This window comes from Stenella coeruleoalba, assembly GCF_951394435.1.
Source record: "Stenella coeruleoalba genome assembly, chromosome: 1".
NCBI lineage: Eukaryota > Metazoa > Chordata > Mammalia > Artiodactyla > Delphinidae > Stenella > Stenella coeruleoalba.
This window is the reverse complement of record NC_137169.1, coordinates 115,721,035-115,734,256: the sequence shown is the minus strand read 5'-3', so window position 1 is coordinate 115,734,256 and position 13,222 is coordinate 115,721,035. Positions and strand designations below refer to the sequence as shown.

At 41.3% G+C, this 13,222-nt stretch overlaps 1 protein-coding gene across 1 annotated transcript in view; it reads left to right on the top strand.

The window, feature by feature from the left end:
* The window catches only part of SLAMF1 (signaling lymphocytic activation molecule family member 1), a 33,156-nt gene extending 20,402 nt beyond the window's left edge, over window positions 1–12,754 (top strand). Inside the window, exons 4-7 of the mRNA XM_079928062.1 lie at window positions 1,140–1,238; window positions 5,970–6,043; window positions 10,599–10,691; window positions 12,117–12,754. Of these exons, the coding sequence (XP_079784188.1) occupies window positions 1,140–1,238; window positions 5,970–6,043; window positions 10,599–10,691; window positions 12,117–12,167 (317 nt within the window). The 3' untranslated portion in view covers window positions 12,168–12,754. The remainder of the gene's footprint in view (window positions 1–1,139; window positions 1,239–5,969; window positions 6,044–10,598; window positions 10,692–12,116) is intronic.
* Window positions 12,755–13,222: the final 468 nt, after the last annotated feature.

Here is a 13,222-nt window from a genome sequence, read left to right as displayed (position 1 = left end):
AGCAGGCTGATTCCACAACCATCCTTATAAGTTACCTTTACACATTAATGTTACCTCCTGGTATTTAGAAGGTACATGCTATTACTTAGAACCCTAGTGGTGCTTCGGGTTGTCCCTCACCGTTAATTATCCTGGTGTATCTTACCCCAAGCCCATAAGTCTCCCTGACTCTCCAAGAAGTCTGTCTTCAGTATTCAGCCGTGTTTCTACTCCTAGACCAACCTCTAGTTCTTGAGGATCTCTGTGCCAGCTTCCTTATCCATAAAATGGGAGTAAGAAGAATATCTACCTCATAGGATTTTTGTGAGGATTAAATACATTACTAAACAAGATACACTAAAAAAAAAATGCCTGGCCCATTGTAAATGCTCAATAGTTGTCTGTTATTATCTTATTGAGCTAAACGTCTTATTTACTGGGGTAAGAGGTCTCGTCCACTGTTTTCCAAAGTGCTGCTCCTGGTTCAGAAGGATTTGGTAAAGGGAGCAAAGAAGAAAAAATGAAAATTGACTCTCTGATTTTTAGTCTGGGTGATGTACTCTAGTGCTAATATTAAACACAGGACTGATTCACAGTAAAACTACATACCTTTCTTTCAGTTCAATAGTGGGTTCAATACAGTTATTTGCATGGAAGGACAATAATAGCACTATTATGTTTATTTTTAAAAAAGCATAAGTAGATCCTCCTTCCTCCCAGTGTCTCATGAGAATGGTGTGGGAGTATGGGGACAGCACATGCACCCATCATGCTCTTTCTACCAAAATGGATACAGGACACATTAGAAATTTAAAAACAGAGAAACTGAGCAGAGAAGTTGACTTAGAAAAAACAAAGATAAGTTTAATTTTAGTCATGTGGTAGACTGTCTAAAGTGAAGTGAAAAATAAAACATTTGAATAGAAGAATCTTTAAAGAAATTAGGAGTATGAAAGTCAAAAGTAGTGAGAGAAATCGGGATAAGAAAACAGATCTGGAACTCTTCAGTAGTCTAAAGCTGATCTCTAAAACCATAAGATCGAATGTCTCCCTTGAGGAAGAATGTAGACAGAAAACATGAGGCTAGGTCTCCCCACTTCTGCGTGGGATGTTTTTAAACTCACAGCACTTTTGAGACTGCCCTTTGACTTTTTTTTCAGAAGCAAGACAATGGGCACTGTATGCTGGGCTCTTCTTAGGGGTCATCGTTGGTGTCATCATGATTCTGCAAGTGGTAATACTACTGTTGAGAAGAAGAGGTAGGTGACAATAGATTCTTATCAGACTCCCTGTGGTAAGCAGGGGACCTCTCCCCACAAGCACTTGCTCTCACCACTGGGGCTTTCTGCAGGCAATGCCTTTGCAAAAACACTACATAAACATATCCTCGGATCTTGTTCAATTCAGTTTCATTCAACATGTCTTGCTTGATCCCGCCACACTAGGCTGTGGGGATAAAAAGATAGATGAACCACAGGTATTTAATATGGGAGACATGACACAGATAATTTAAATTCAGTATATATGACAAACACTGCAGCAGAGGTGTGTACAGGATGCTGAAGGGATCCAGATAAGAAGCTTAAAATATTCACTAGGAGCAGAATACAGAGGACCCTTGAATCTTGTTCAACAGAAAAGTTATAACTACTGACTAATAATAAAAAGGATGCTTTTACCCAAGGGTTGAAACCTTTCTATAATTTCTTCTTTTTTAATTAATTATTTTATTTATTTTTGGCTCCGTTGGGTCTTCGTTGCTGTGCACGGGCTTTCTCTAGTTGTGGTGAGCGAGGGTTACTCTTCGTTGCGATGTGTGGGCTTCTCATTGCGGTGGCTTTTCTTGTTGTGGAGCACAGGCTCTAGGCGTGTGGACTTCAGTAGTTGTGGCTCGCGGGCTGTAGTGTGCAGGCTCAATAGTTGTGGCATGCAGCCTTAGTTGCTCCACGACATGTGGGATCTTCCCAGACCAGGGCTCGAACCCATGTCCCCTGCCTTGGCAGACGGATTCTTAACCACTGTGCCACCAGGGAAGTCCCTATAATTTCTTTTTATGCTTACAATATCCCTCTGAGAAAAGGAGGGTATAGTTGTTTCTATGTGACTTAGCAATGGGGTAACCAAGGCACGGAGAGGCTGACTCCTGCGAAGTCACCCAGCTGATTGGTGAGGGAATCAGAACTGCAACTATGTGTCCCAACTACCGGGGCGTGTTCCTCTAGGAAGGCCCACAGCTTATCAGAAGACAGCAGAGAGAACACACTTTACTACCATTTTAGCACAAATTCTGACTCACCTTGGACAAGTGTGCAATTCATGAGGTCACTTAAAGCCAAACTAAATAGTTATGGAAAGTTACCCAGGGTAGACTGAAACCATTAGGGCCCAATTACTCCCTTGCAGTTTCAATGTCTAGAATTAGTATCTCCTGGCCTCCCCTCCAAGTTGTCCTATGATTCAATATCCTGGGCAGTGTGCTCCCCTCAGCGACACTACCCACCACCCACTCACATTAGCATCAGAAGGTCCTGCCCCACGATCAGGACAGATCCCTGGGCTGGTCTTCCCATGGGGAGAATAGAACTTGATCCTCACACCACAGATCTGATGGCCGATCTCATTCTCAAGTAGATCAGTGTTCTCCACATATAACCTTCTTGGAAAAGCCCTGTCTCAGCACTCTGATGTTGGTTTTGCTTATGTAAAAAAATCTAGGTCATAGCAAGCCGCCTACTTTGTCTCATTTCCTCCATTTAAGAGGTAGCTGGGGAGGAATGGGGGGAGTGCGGCAATGCAGACAGAAATCACGATGAGAGTCCATGGGGATGGGCCAGGGCAGCCACATTTGTCTTAGACAATAAGGAAGCAGTGAAATACCAGCGATGAGAAAACTGAGATTAACATACCTGCATTAACCCAGCTGGTGAAGGTCCTGGGATCCTAACCTGCACTCTTTCCTCAACTACATCCTGCTCATCACATGGTTGTCTCTGAAGGGAATAGCGCTCCCCACCCCACTACAATTCTCTACTACTTTTCCCAAACACGTACCCATCCTTGTTTCTAATCACCGTGTATTCCTTGTAAGCCAGGAACATACAAAGCCCTGCCTTAAGTCTGTGGGAAAAGCTTATACTTAATTGCTGTACCCCCATAAGACTTTGCTCAAGAGATTCTGTTGCCAACTTCTATTGGTGTCACCTCCAGAATGCAGCCTGACTCTGAAGGTTTTCAGAAGGACTCTCTGGAAATTTCGTGTCCAGGAGACACACTAGATAAGAACATAGATTTTTAGCATTCAAATGCAGACTTTGCCACTGACAAGCTCTGTGATCAAACGAAAGGCAAACAAATCTGCAAAATGGGGATAATATTATGTACTTCATGGTATTGATGTGGGGATCCATAAGTCAATATACTGAAAGCACTGAACACGATGGCTTCCATGGATAGATGATGGATGAGAGATGGATAAATAGATGGATACACACACACACACACACACACACACACACACACACACACAGAAAGACTAATCTCTTAATGTAAGCATCAATAGTTAATCTCTATTGCCAGCAGAGGGCAGCGCTGGAAGGATCTGGGAAGAGCACCTAGAACAGATTTAAAGTACTTGAGGTTAGGGTAACATAAGACAACTTTATGCCTCAGATGAGAGCTGAAAAGGATATTAGACCGACTATGCCTTCATTTTACAGTCATGGTAAGAGAAGAGACCCATTGAGATGACATGTTGTCCAATGACACACAGCTAATGAGGGCTAGAAGGGGGATGCCCCAATGCTAAGGTCAAGACATTTTTCATTAGATCTTAAGGCCTCAGTGACTAGAGTTGAGCTGGCTCCTGAAAACCTGTTTCTGCATTGGGGAAGAAAAGCATGAGACTGAATTATCTTGGTCCAGTGGTCTTTTTGAGAAGCAACATTCAGCCTTGCCTTTTCCATCTCTCTGACCCTTTGGGACTTTCCCCTCAATTGTAATTTTCAGCTTGAGCTGACCTGAAAGACTGAAAGTCCTTAAGGACCGAGGTCTGTTCTCTACACTATTTGTTCCCCTACAACACCTAGGACAGTGCTGAGTGGGGGCTTCTAACTGTGCAAACATTCATGGTTTTGAACCGAAGGATGTATTTCACAGAACTAACTTGTGCCCCCTCTGTTATCTCCTCTGATCACCCCAAACCCTATCCTCCCTCCCTATCCCCCCGCAACACGCATCCTCAGCCAGTTATCAACCCTGACCAAAAAAGTGAAGTTGGAACCACCAGGCAGGTACTCCCTGCCCACACATGCACAGGAAAACCATACGTTGGCTTCTTTGAATTCTTTGAGCTTCCCAGCAGCTGCCCATCACTTCCTTCCCAAGTGTCACACCCTCATGCAGCACCTTCCACCACTTTCATCACGTACATACATACAAGGCCTTTCCCTTCCAAATAAAAATATACCTCTCCTAAGTGCTATTCCCTCAGAGACATACTCCTAGATTTTTAAAAGAATAAATTAATTGGTGTTAAAATAAGTCTACCCTAAAGACTTCACGTGATTTCCTCTGAATCAAGTCTCCATTGTTTTTGCCTGGACTTTGCAATAGTCTCAAAACAGGCCTCCCTGTTCCCATCTGTTTTTTACCCTCCATCCTTCTCACTGCTACATGATATATCCAAAGAATACCACAAAACATTAGAAAGAACGAGATAGGTCTACTGCACTAGCATGGAAAATGTCCTCAACACATTTTAGCTGAAAGGGTCAAGTTACAGAGAAGTGTATGGAATGACTGTATTTGCAGAAGAAATATCTGTATAAGTATAGCAAGTGTCCAGAGCTGTACCGTCTAATATGGTAGTCATCAGCCACGTGTGGCTGTTTAAATTTAAATTAATTAGAATTAAACACAATTTTAAATAATTTTATTGAAGTATAGTTGATTTACCATGTTGTGTTAATTTCTGCTGTACAGCAAAGTGATTCAGTTATACATATATATACATTCTTCTTCATAGAATTAAAAACAATTTAAAATTCAGTTTCTCGGTTGCATTAGTCACAGTTCAAGTGCTCAGTAGTGACTTGTGGCTTGCAGCTACCATAGTAGACTGCAAATATGGAACATTTCCATCATCGAAGATGATGTTGTATTGTACAGAGCTGATCTGGAAGGATATACATCAAACTGTTAAAAGCAATTACTTCTGAGAATGAAATTGTACTGGTTAATGGGGGAAAGAGGACATACTTTTTACTCTCTATTATTTAAATTTTTGTAACAAGAATGAATTATTCCTACAATTTAAAAAGAAAAAATTTAAAAACTGGTTAAAAATTTAAATGTTCTGCAACATATTAATTTCCAGAGATCCTAGGCTCTGAGCAAAAAAAGATGGTAGGCATTAGAATGACATTGCAGCTTTATTCCAAATAGTCCCAGGCAGATCATCCCTCTTGCATCCCTTCCACCTACACATACACCGTCCCCCAGAAACAGGGAGGTGAGAAAGCTGTGAATGAAACAACATGCTATGAGCTGAAGAATTCGAAAGAGGTATAAATAACTTGCCCTGCCCCTAAAGAACTTAGAATTCTATTAGGAGATCAGATATATACATCAAACAACAGAGATCAAAATAATTGAATGGCATATCAATTACACCTAACAATTGCACCTAACACTATGTGCCAGGCACTGTTCTATACACTTTACAAGTAATATCTCATGTAATCATCACAACAGCCCTGTGAGGCAGGTATTTCAATCCCATTTTACAGATAGGGGAATAGGCCAAGAGAGATCAAGTAACTAACCTAATGTCATATGACAAATGTACACGGGGTTTGGGACTCAGTGCTTTGTTCCTGTGGTACTTCTGGGGAAGGTGGGTGTGCAATGGGGGGTAAAGACCAGACAGGTCTGAGCAGAGAGTTCATGCTGGGGACCAGAGGGAGATAACCACTATGGTTTCTTTTCCCCAGGTAAAACAGACAATTACCAGCCAACAATGGAAGCAAAAAGCCTTACTATCTATGCCCAAGTCCAGAAATCAGGTGTAAGTCCTATACTGTCTTTGTCTGGGGTGGACCTGTCATGTTTCCCATGGAATCCCTGGCCATTCAGTTCACTTTGCATGTCTGACATTCATGGTTCTACGTGGGTTCTGAAGCAGAGGAAATTAAGAAAGCAGAAGTCAAGAACAAGAGCTCTCTAAAAGGACATTAACTTCGGTGTTAGATGGGACTATTTATTATTTGAAATAACGGGAAACACTGGGTAATTTTCTGGTCATCTGTTTCTTCATAGGAAAAATTGAGGAAGCTAGAAACACGTGATGTATGACTCCTTCCAGCTCTGGCATTCTAGGAGTCTACGGTTCTCTGTTATCAAACTCTTTCCTTCTCTATGGAAGAGGGTGCCAGCTTGAGGAGAGAGGGGAAGATTGAGAAAGGCTATTGTGTGATATATTGGTCTGATCCAAGCTTACGAGTTTGCAAACATCAAAGAGACAAGGAAGGAAGATCTTGAGGATTCTGCCTAGAGAGTGGTTGGTGAGATGGAAGATGATATGTAGGCAGCAGATGAAAGCAAAACTGTGACAGAGTGATGGTTGGGCTGAAACAGAAGAGATGGATTTAAAAAACTAGAGTCATGATGAAGTTGAGGATCAGATAAGTTAGAAGTAAGAGGGAGGTTAAAGAATGATGGCTAGATATGAAGATATTATAGTTTTTCTGACATGAAGGCAATTCTAGGTGATGTATAGGCCAGAATACGGCCATTCAGGATGTAGGGGAAGGCAAATTCTTGAGTAAAAGATGTGAAGGTAAAGACAGCTTTGATTAGCACCTGGGAAAATTGCATCAGATGACAGTAAATGCATTTCTGATAACCAGAGATAAACTCTTGGACAAAGCCCTTCTTTCTGCTGTCCCCTAGTGGTCTGGAGGGTGTATTACACAGGCCATGACCACCGTTGAGAACCAAACTCCGTTTAAATATATGAGTCCCAAGAGCAACCTCTTTTGCATATACATATTTAGGTAATCAGGTTCAACTTAACCATGGTGCCTTCCCTATCTATTCTATCCCATGTTGCTAGCACCCCTCTTTTTACTGTAAAGTATGACATCCATACCAAAAAGTGCACCACGTATAAATGTCAGCTCAATGAATTACCCCATCTTGATACCTAGTAAAGCAAGTCTCTCCAGCTTGTTTTTCTTCAAGAGTTTTGGCTATTATGTCCCTTTGTACTTGCATATGTATTTTCGAATCAGCTTCTCAAGTATCACAGAAAGGGGAAAAATCCTATTAGGATTACATTGAATCTGCAGATCTATTTGAGGAGAAATCATATCTTTCAGTATTGAGTCTTCTAGGACCATAAAACTACCACCCAGATCAAGGAACAGAACATTGTCCCCACCCCCAGAAGACCTCCTTGTGTGCCTCATAATCACTATCTTCTCTCTCCTCCCCAAAGATTCCCTATCCTTACTTTCTGAAAATATAGTTTACTCTTTTTTTTTCCCCCTTTGGACTTTATAAAAATCTTATAGCATTTTTCCTCCTGTGTACAGTTTATTTTGCTCGATATTACCTTTTATGAGATTCAAGCATGTCTTTGAGCTTAGATATAATGCATTCATATTCATTGATTTATGGAATATCAATGTATACATATACAAGAGTTTATTCTTCCAGTTGACTACTGATGGACATTTGTGTTATTTCCAGTCTGAAGCTATTATGAAAATTGCAGCCATTCATATTCATATGTGTGCTCCTTGGTAGATATGTGCACATATTTTTGTTGGGGATATATCTAAATGTAGAATTGCTAAGTCACAGAGTATGCATATCCTCAAATTGATTAGATAAGGCCAAACTGTTTTTCAAAGTGGGTGTACCAATTTACTTTTTTGCAACTACATACAAGAGTTTCAGTTGCTACACATTCTAATCGAAATTTGGTGTTATTGGTCTTTTAAGTTTTAGTCATTCTTTTGGATGTGTCTTTTTATAGTTCTATTTTGCATTCCTCTAATTATTAAGAAAGTTGAACAATTTTTCATGTGTTTATTGGCTGTATAAATATCCTCTTTCTTAAAGTGACTGTTAAATCTCTTGCCAATTTTCCCTTGCATTTCAATCTGTTTTGGGTGGGATTATTATAAGGCTTTTAAACATTTTTAGCAGTTATATTTTAGCACATACCTTCACCCATCTTGTGGCTTGCCTCTGCAATTTCTCAAAGATACATTTTGATAAAGGAAAGTTCTCAATTTTAGTGTAGAACAATTTCATCATCTCTTCCTTTGTGTTATAAAAAGATAACACTTTTTGTATTCCAGTTAAGAAAACTTTCTTTACTCCCAGGTATGAAGATATTCTTCTATCATCTTCTAAAAACTGTATGGTTTATCTTTTCAACTTATATCTGCTATGCACCTGAAAATGATTTTTTGAGTGTGGTGTGAGATGGGTCAAGTTTTATTTTTTTCCATATGGATATCCTATTGACTATATTTAAAAACTGTCCTTGCCTCACTGCAGTGCCACCTCATTATAAATCAAGCGTCCATCTGTGTGTGGATCTATTTTGAAGTTCTCTGTTCTGCTCCATTGGTTTATTTCTTTACAATTGCACCAGAACCATACTGTCTTAACAAATCTGTGATTGCAGATTTATCACAAGTTTGATATCTGGTAAAACAAATCTTTTTACTTGTTCTTGTTCTTCAAGTTCTTGGCCATTTTTGGTCCTTTGCATTTTCATCTATATATTTTAGATTCAGTTTGTAAAAATCCTCCTTAAAATCCTGCTGGAATTTTAATTAGAACTGCATTGATCAATTTCAGAAGATCATATATGTTTTCCTATTGAGTCTTTCAATTCATAAAATGATATATCCTTTATTTAGATCTTCTTTAATTTTACCCTATCACTCCTTGAATTATCTTCTGCAACATTACTTCCAAAGTGCTGGCTAGCTCCTTTTTACTAAAACGACATTTTTACTAAAAGGACCTTTTATTAAAAGCATTACCTGGGACCTAATTAGAAATGCAAAAAGTCAGGTCCCACCCCAGATCTTCTGAAATAGAACCAGACTTCTAACAAGATTTCCAGGTAATTCATATGCACATTAAAGTGTGAGAAGCCCTGCTCTACCCCAAGCACTTCCAGTAATGGGAAATTCACTGCCTCTCAAGGTAATTCATCCCACATTTGAGCACTTCCTACTATTAGAAAGATCTTATTATATTGAACCAAAATATTACCCTAAACATTCCAACCTTGGTTTAAAGCTGACAGACTGTACAGAACAAATGTAATTCCTCTTCTACATGGCAACCCATCAGATATATGAAGAGAAAGATCATGTCCCACCTTGAATCTTCTTTCCTCCAGTAAAGTTTTCCAATTCCTTATCTCTTCCACCAGATGACAAGATTCCAAGTTCTCTCCCATTATAACCCATGTGCTTCCATTTTAAGGCTTGTTCTATGTCCAGGAAAGGCAGAGAATAGCATTATCCTACACCAGTGCCCCCAAGTATGTTGAAAAGATGACTTTCCCGGCATAAGATATGTCGTCTCCCTCTTAGAGGGACGGGGTCTCAATTTATGCCTACACTGACTTCGTCCTGGTATTGTGGATTTTAATTCATTCTAAGTAATATTAACAAACAACAGCTGAAGGTTTTTATGTGCCTAGCACTGTTACATGGGGAATGCAAAGAAAAAATAGGCTATTTCTCAAGGAATTGATGGTCTGTTTGGAGAAGCGATGTGTAAATACATCAGAGTGTCTTAAATACAGTGTACAGTTAAGTGCCGTAATGTGTGAATTAGACTTTAGGTACCTGAGGAATTTAGGTGAAGGAGAGGTCATTATAAGTTGGGGTAACCAAAGAAGAACAGTATAATGGAAAATACATGCGCTTTAAGTTAAAAGATATTTTAAGTTAAAATCCTGGCTTTGATACTTCTTGCATGTTCACATTAAGAAAGTACTAAATCTTTCTGGGCTTTAGCCTCTTCCTCTGTAAAATGTGAGTAACAGTCTTTAACATAAAGAGTGGTTGTGAGACAAATGGGAAGATATATGTGAAGAACTTGGTAAACTTTAACACACTCGCACATGTGTGGTTATTATGAAGTTCAATGTTTGGACAGGAAAGAGAATTGATGAGAAACCATATTAGAGTGAGTAATAGCAGGACTTCATGTTGTGGGTGATATGAGTGAGACTAAAATACTATAAAAATCGCGTTCCCTTCAGCTGCCTATGTTAAGAACCACACCAATTTCAGTTCACTGTGAGCAAGATGTTTAAAACATCTGGGAAGTGATGATGATGAATCAGGCTGCCTCACAAGGCTGTGAGCTCCATGTCACTTGGGGAGTCTGAGCAAAGCCCAGAGAATTGAGTTCCAGGGAATTTGGGGGAGAATTTTCACCTGGGAAGGAGGCTGGACCAAATGACTCCAAGGAGCTTTCTAACTCAAAACTTCTTGATGCTACGCTTCTCCGTGGGGAAAGTTGAATGGGAAATAACTTGCTGCTCAGCTAATCTCCTGCTGTCTTTGCTTCCCTTGTAGTCTGTTCAGAAGAAACCTGACTCTCTGCCAGCTCAGGACCCCTGCACCACCATTTACGTTGCTGCCACAGAGCCTGTGCCAGAGCCCGTCCAGGTGAGGCATTGCTCTGTGCCTCCTCTCTGTAGAGAGGGAATAGGTGGAGGAGGGGAAAGGGTGGAACCTGTGTAGAGCTGAAATGGAGGACGTAGGCCCTTGCAAGCAGGTAGCAAGGAGCATCTGCAGCCTCAGTTGCAGGGCTTCCGGGAAACCCCTCGTGGCTGCTTACATGGGGTCTCTGCTCACTCTCTGCTCACCAGGCTTTCTCTGAGAGCTGTCACGTCAGAATCAACTGGCATATTTGTTAAAAATAAAGGCTCCCGGGACCTTCTACCTAGGATTCTGTTCAATCAGAATGTCTATGGTGGGTAACCAGGCATCTACACGTTAAAAAACAACATACTCCTGGTGATCCTGGTGCACATTTAAGTTCAGGAATCGCACCTTGAGTCCAGGAGTTCTCCAGTCCAGCTGCATAACAGAGTTGCCAGGGGAGCTTTGTAAAAATGCTCATGCCTAGTCTCCATTCATCCCTGTTTAATCAGAACATTTAGGAGTAGAACTCTGCATAGGTGTAAAGCCTAGAAGACAGTATGACACATGGCCCGCCTGTTCTACCCCATTGCAAGATCAGCATGGATTAAGTTTACTTGACAGGAATCTTTCCTTTTACTAAACGAACAGAAGTAAATTCTGGGCTAAAATCTTGGCTTTAGTTGGATCCTATTAAATAAAGCATTTTAGGAGACAATGGAGGATCAAAAGGCCACAGAAATGCCTACATTTACCCATTTTCCTCAAAGCTCCTACTGTACACATACTCAGCAATGCTTGGGAGGATGCCTCATCTTCATCTTGAGGTGTATTCACAGACCACTCTCCTATCCAAAGGGAAGTAAAAACATAAATCTAACTTTAAAAGCTTTAAATAATGTAGATTTTTAATGATGTTTTCTTGGGGAAGAAACACAGCACTCGGTATATTTCACATTTTACAGCAAAACCACCTGAATTCCCTCATTCCTGTCTCTTTCTGTCTCAGACTCTTGAATCTCCTCTCCCCGCGAGAAGTCTTTGCCCACAATCTTCACCTCTTCCCCATCCCTCTCTTGCAGGAACCACTTCTTTCTTCTCCCTTTGGGTCTCATTAATCCCCCCCTTTTTAGAGCTCAGTAATTTAGAACTCTTTTGGCTTCTCTAAACTGAGTGCAGGTCCTCAGATGACTGGGACAGGTCTCTCAGTCTCCCTGATGACATGCGTATGCTTGAAGGGAGCTGTAACCCATCTTGTGGGCGAGCAGGCAGTCTGGGAAGCTGAGTGCTACCTCTAGCAATACCCAGCTGTGGCAGACCCTGAGCAAGCTGCAATGCTACATGATTCTTGAGACGCTTTCCTCTTTCTAAGCATCACTGCTTCCATTTGTAGCCTGTGAACCTAGTGCTGGTCCCTCCACCCACAGACTTGTTCTCTTTTGCCCCCAGCAATCAAGCTCCATCACAGTATATGCCAGCGTGACACTTCCAGAGAGCTGACACCACAGATCCAGTGAAGGGACTTTCTGAAGGAATACGGAGGAGCCAAAATAAACACTGAACTTGGTCCCAAGTCCCAAGTTTCTTGTGACATCTACACGTCTGTACTCTTCTTGGATCGACTCCCTGGTGATGCTTCTCCCACATCTACCCGCGAAATAGATAAGGAAGCGAGGTTTCCCAAGCACTTAGCCTGCTCTGTGGGAGGCACAGGCTCAGAACAGAGATCTGCTTGGAATAGCTTTCCATCTCTGTGGTGTAGCAGATGAAATGGATAATGCCGGTCCAGTGAGGTGTCTCGCTCTTTGCTGCAATTGGGTAATAAAAGCCAAAGGCAGAAAGTCAGGACAGGACATCTAGTACCTATCTCAGACAGCTGACCACCAGCCACAAAGTCTGGAACAGCGTACCCTTGGGCTGCCTGTCCTTGGTCTGGGAGCTGCTCCCGATCACCATGCAGACTTGATCAAGGCTCTGGGCCTCAGTTTCTCTCTCTGGATAGACAATGAGATTATTGTCTCAATGAGATTAATAAACACTCTGAGATTATTCCATAAAAGAAGCTAATAAAGTATTTTATTTGTAAAACCTGGAAGCTAAGAGTCAATAAACTGAAAATATGACTTTGAGGTCTCTGAGCTTTGAGTAATGGAATGAAAAAAAATCTAAGATTCTTAAAAGTACAGTTTTGTGCAAATGATGTTCAGATTTAAAGAAAAGGCTTCCCTGGTGGCGCAGTGGTTGGGAGTCCGCCTGCCGATGCAGGGGACACGGGTTCGTGCCCCGGTCCGGGAAGATCCCACATGCCGCGGAGCGGCTGGGCCCGTGAGCCATGACCGCTGAGCCTGCGCGTCCGGAGCCTGTGCTCCACAGTGGGAGAGGCCATAGCAGTGAGAGGCCTGCGTACCACCAAAAAAAAAAAAAAAAAAGAAAAGTGGTAAGTGTTTTGTGATACTGTTACAAAGGAACTTGGGAAAATCAGAACTTGTCCCAGAGTGACTTTTCACTTCCCCAAATGATTTTTAAATCCTAGTTCTCTGCTTACTCTGTTGAAC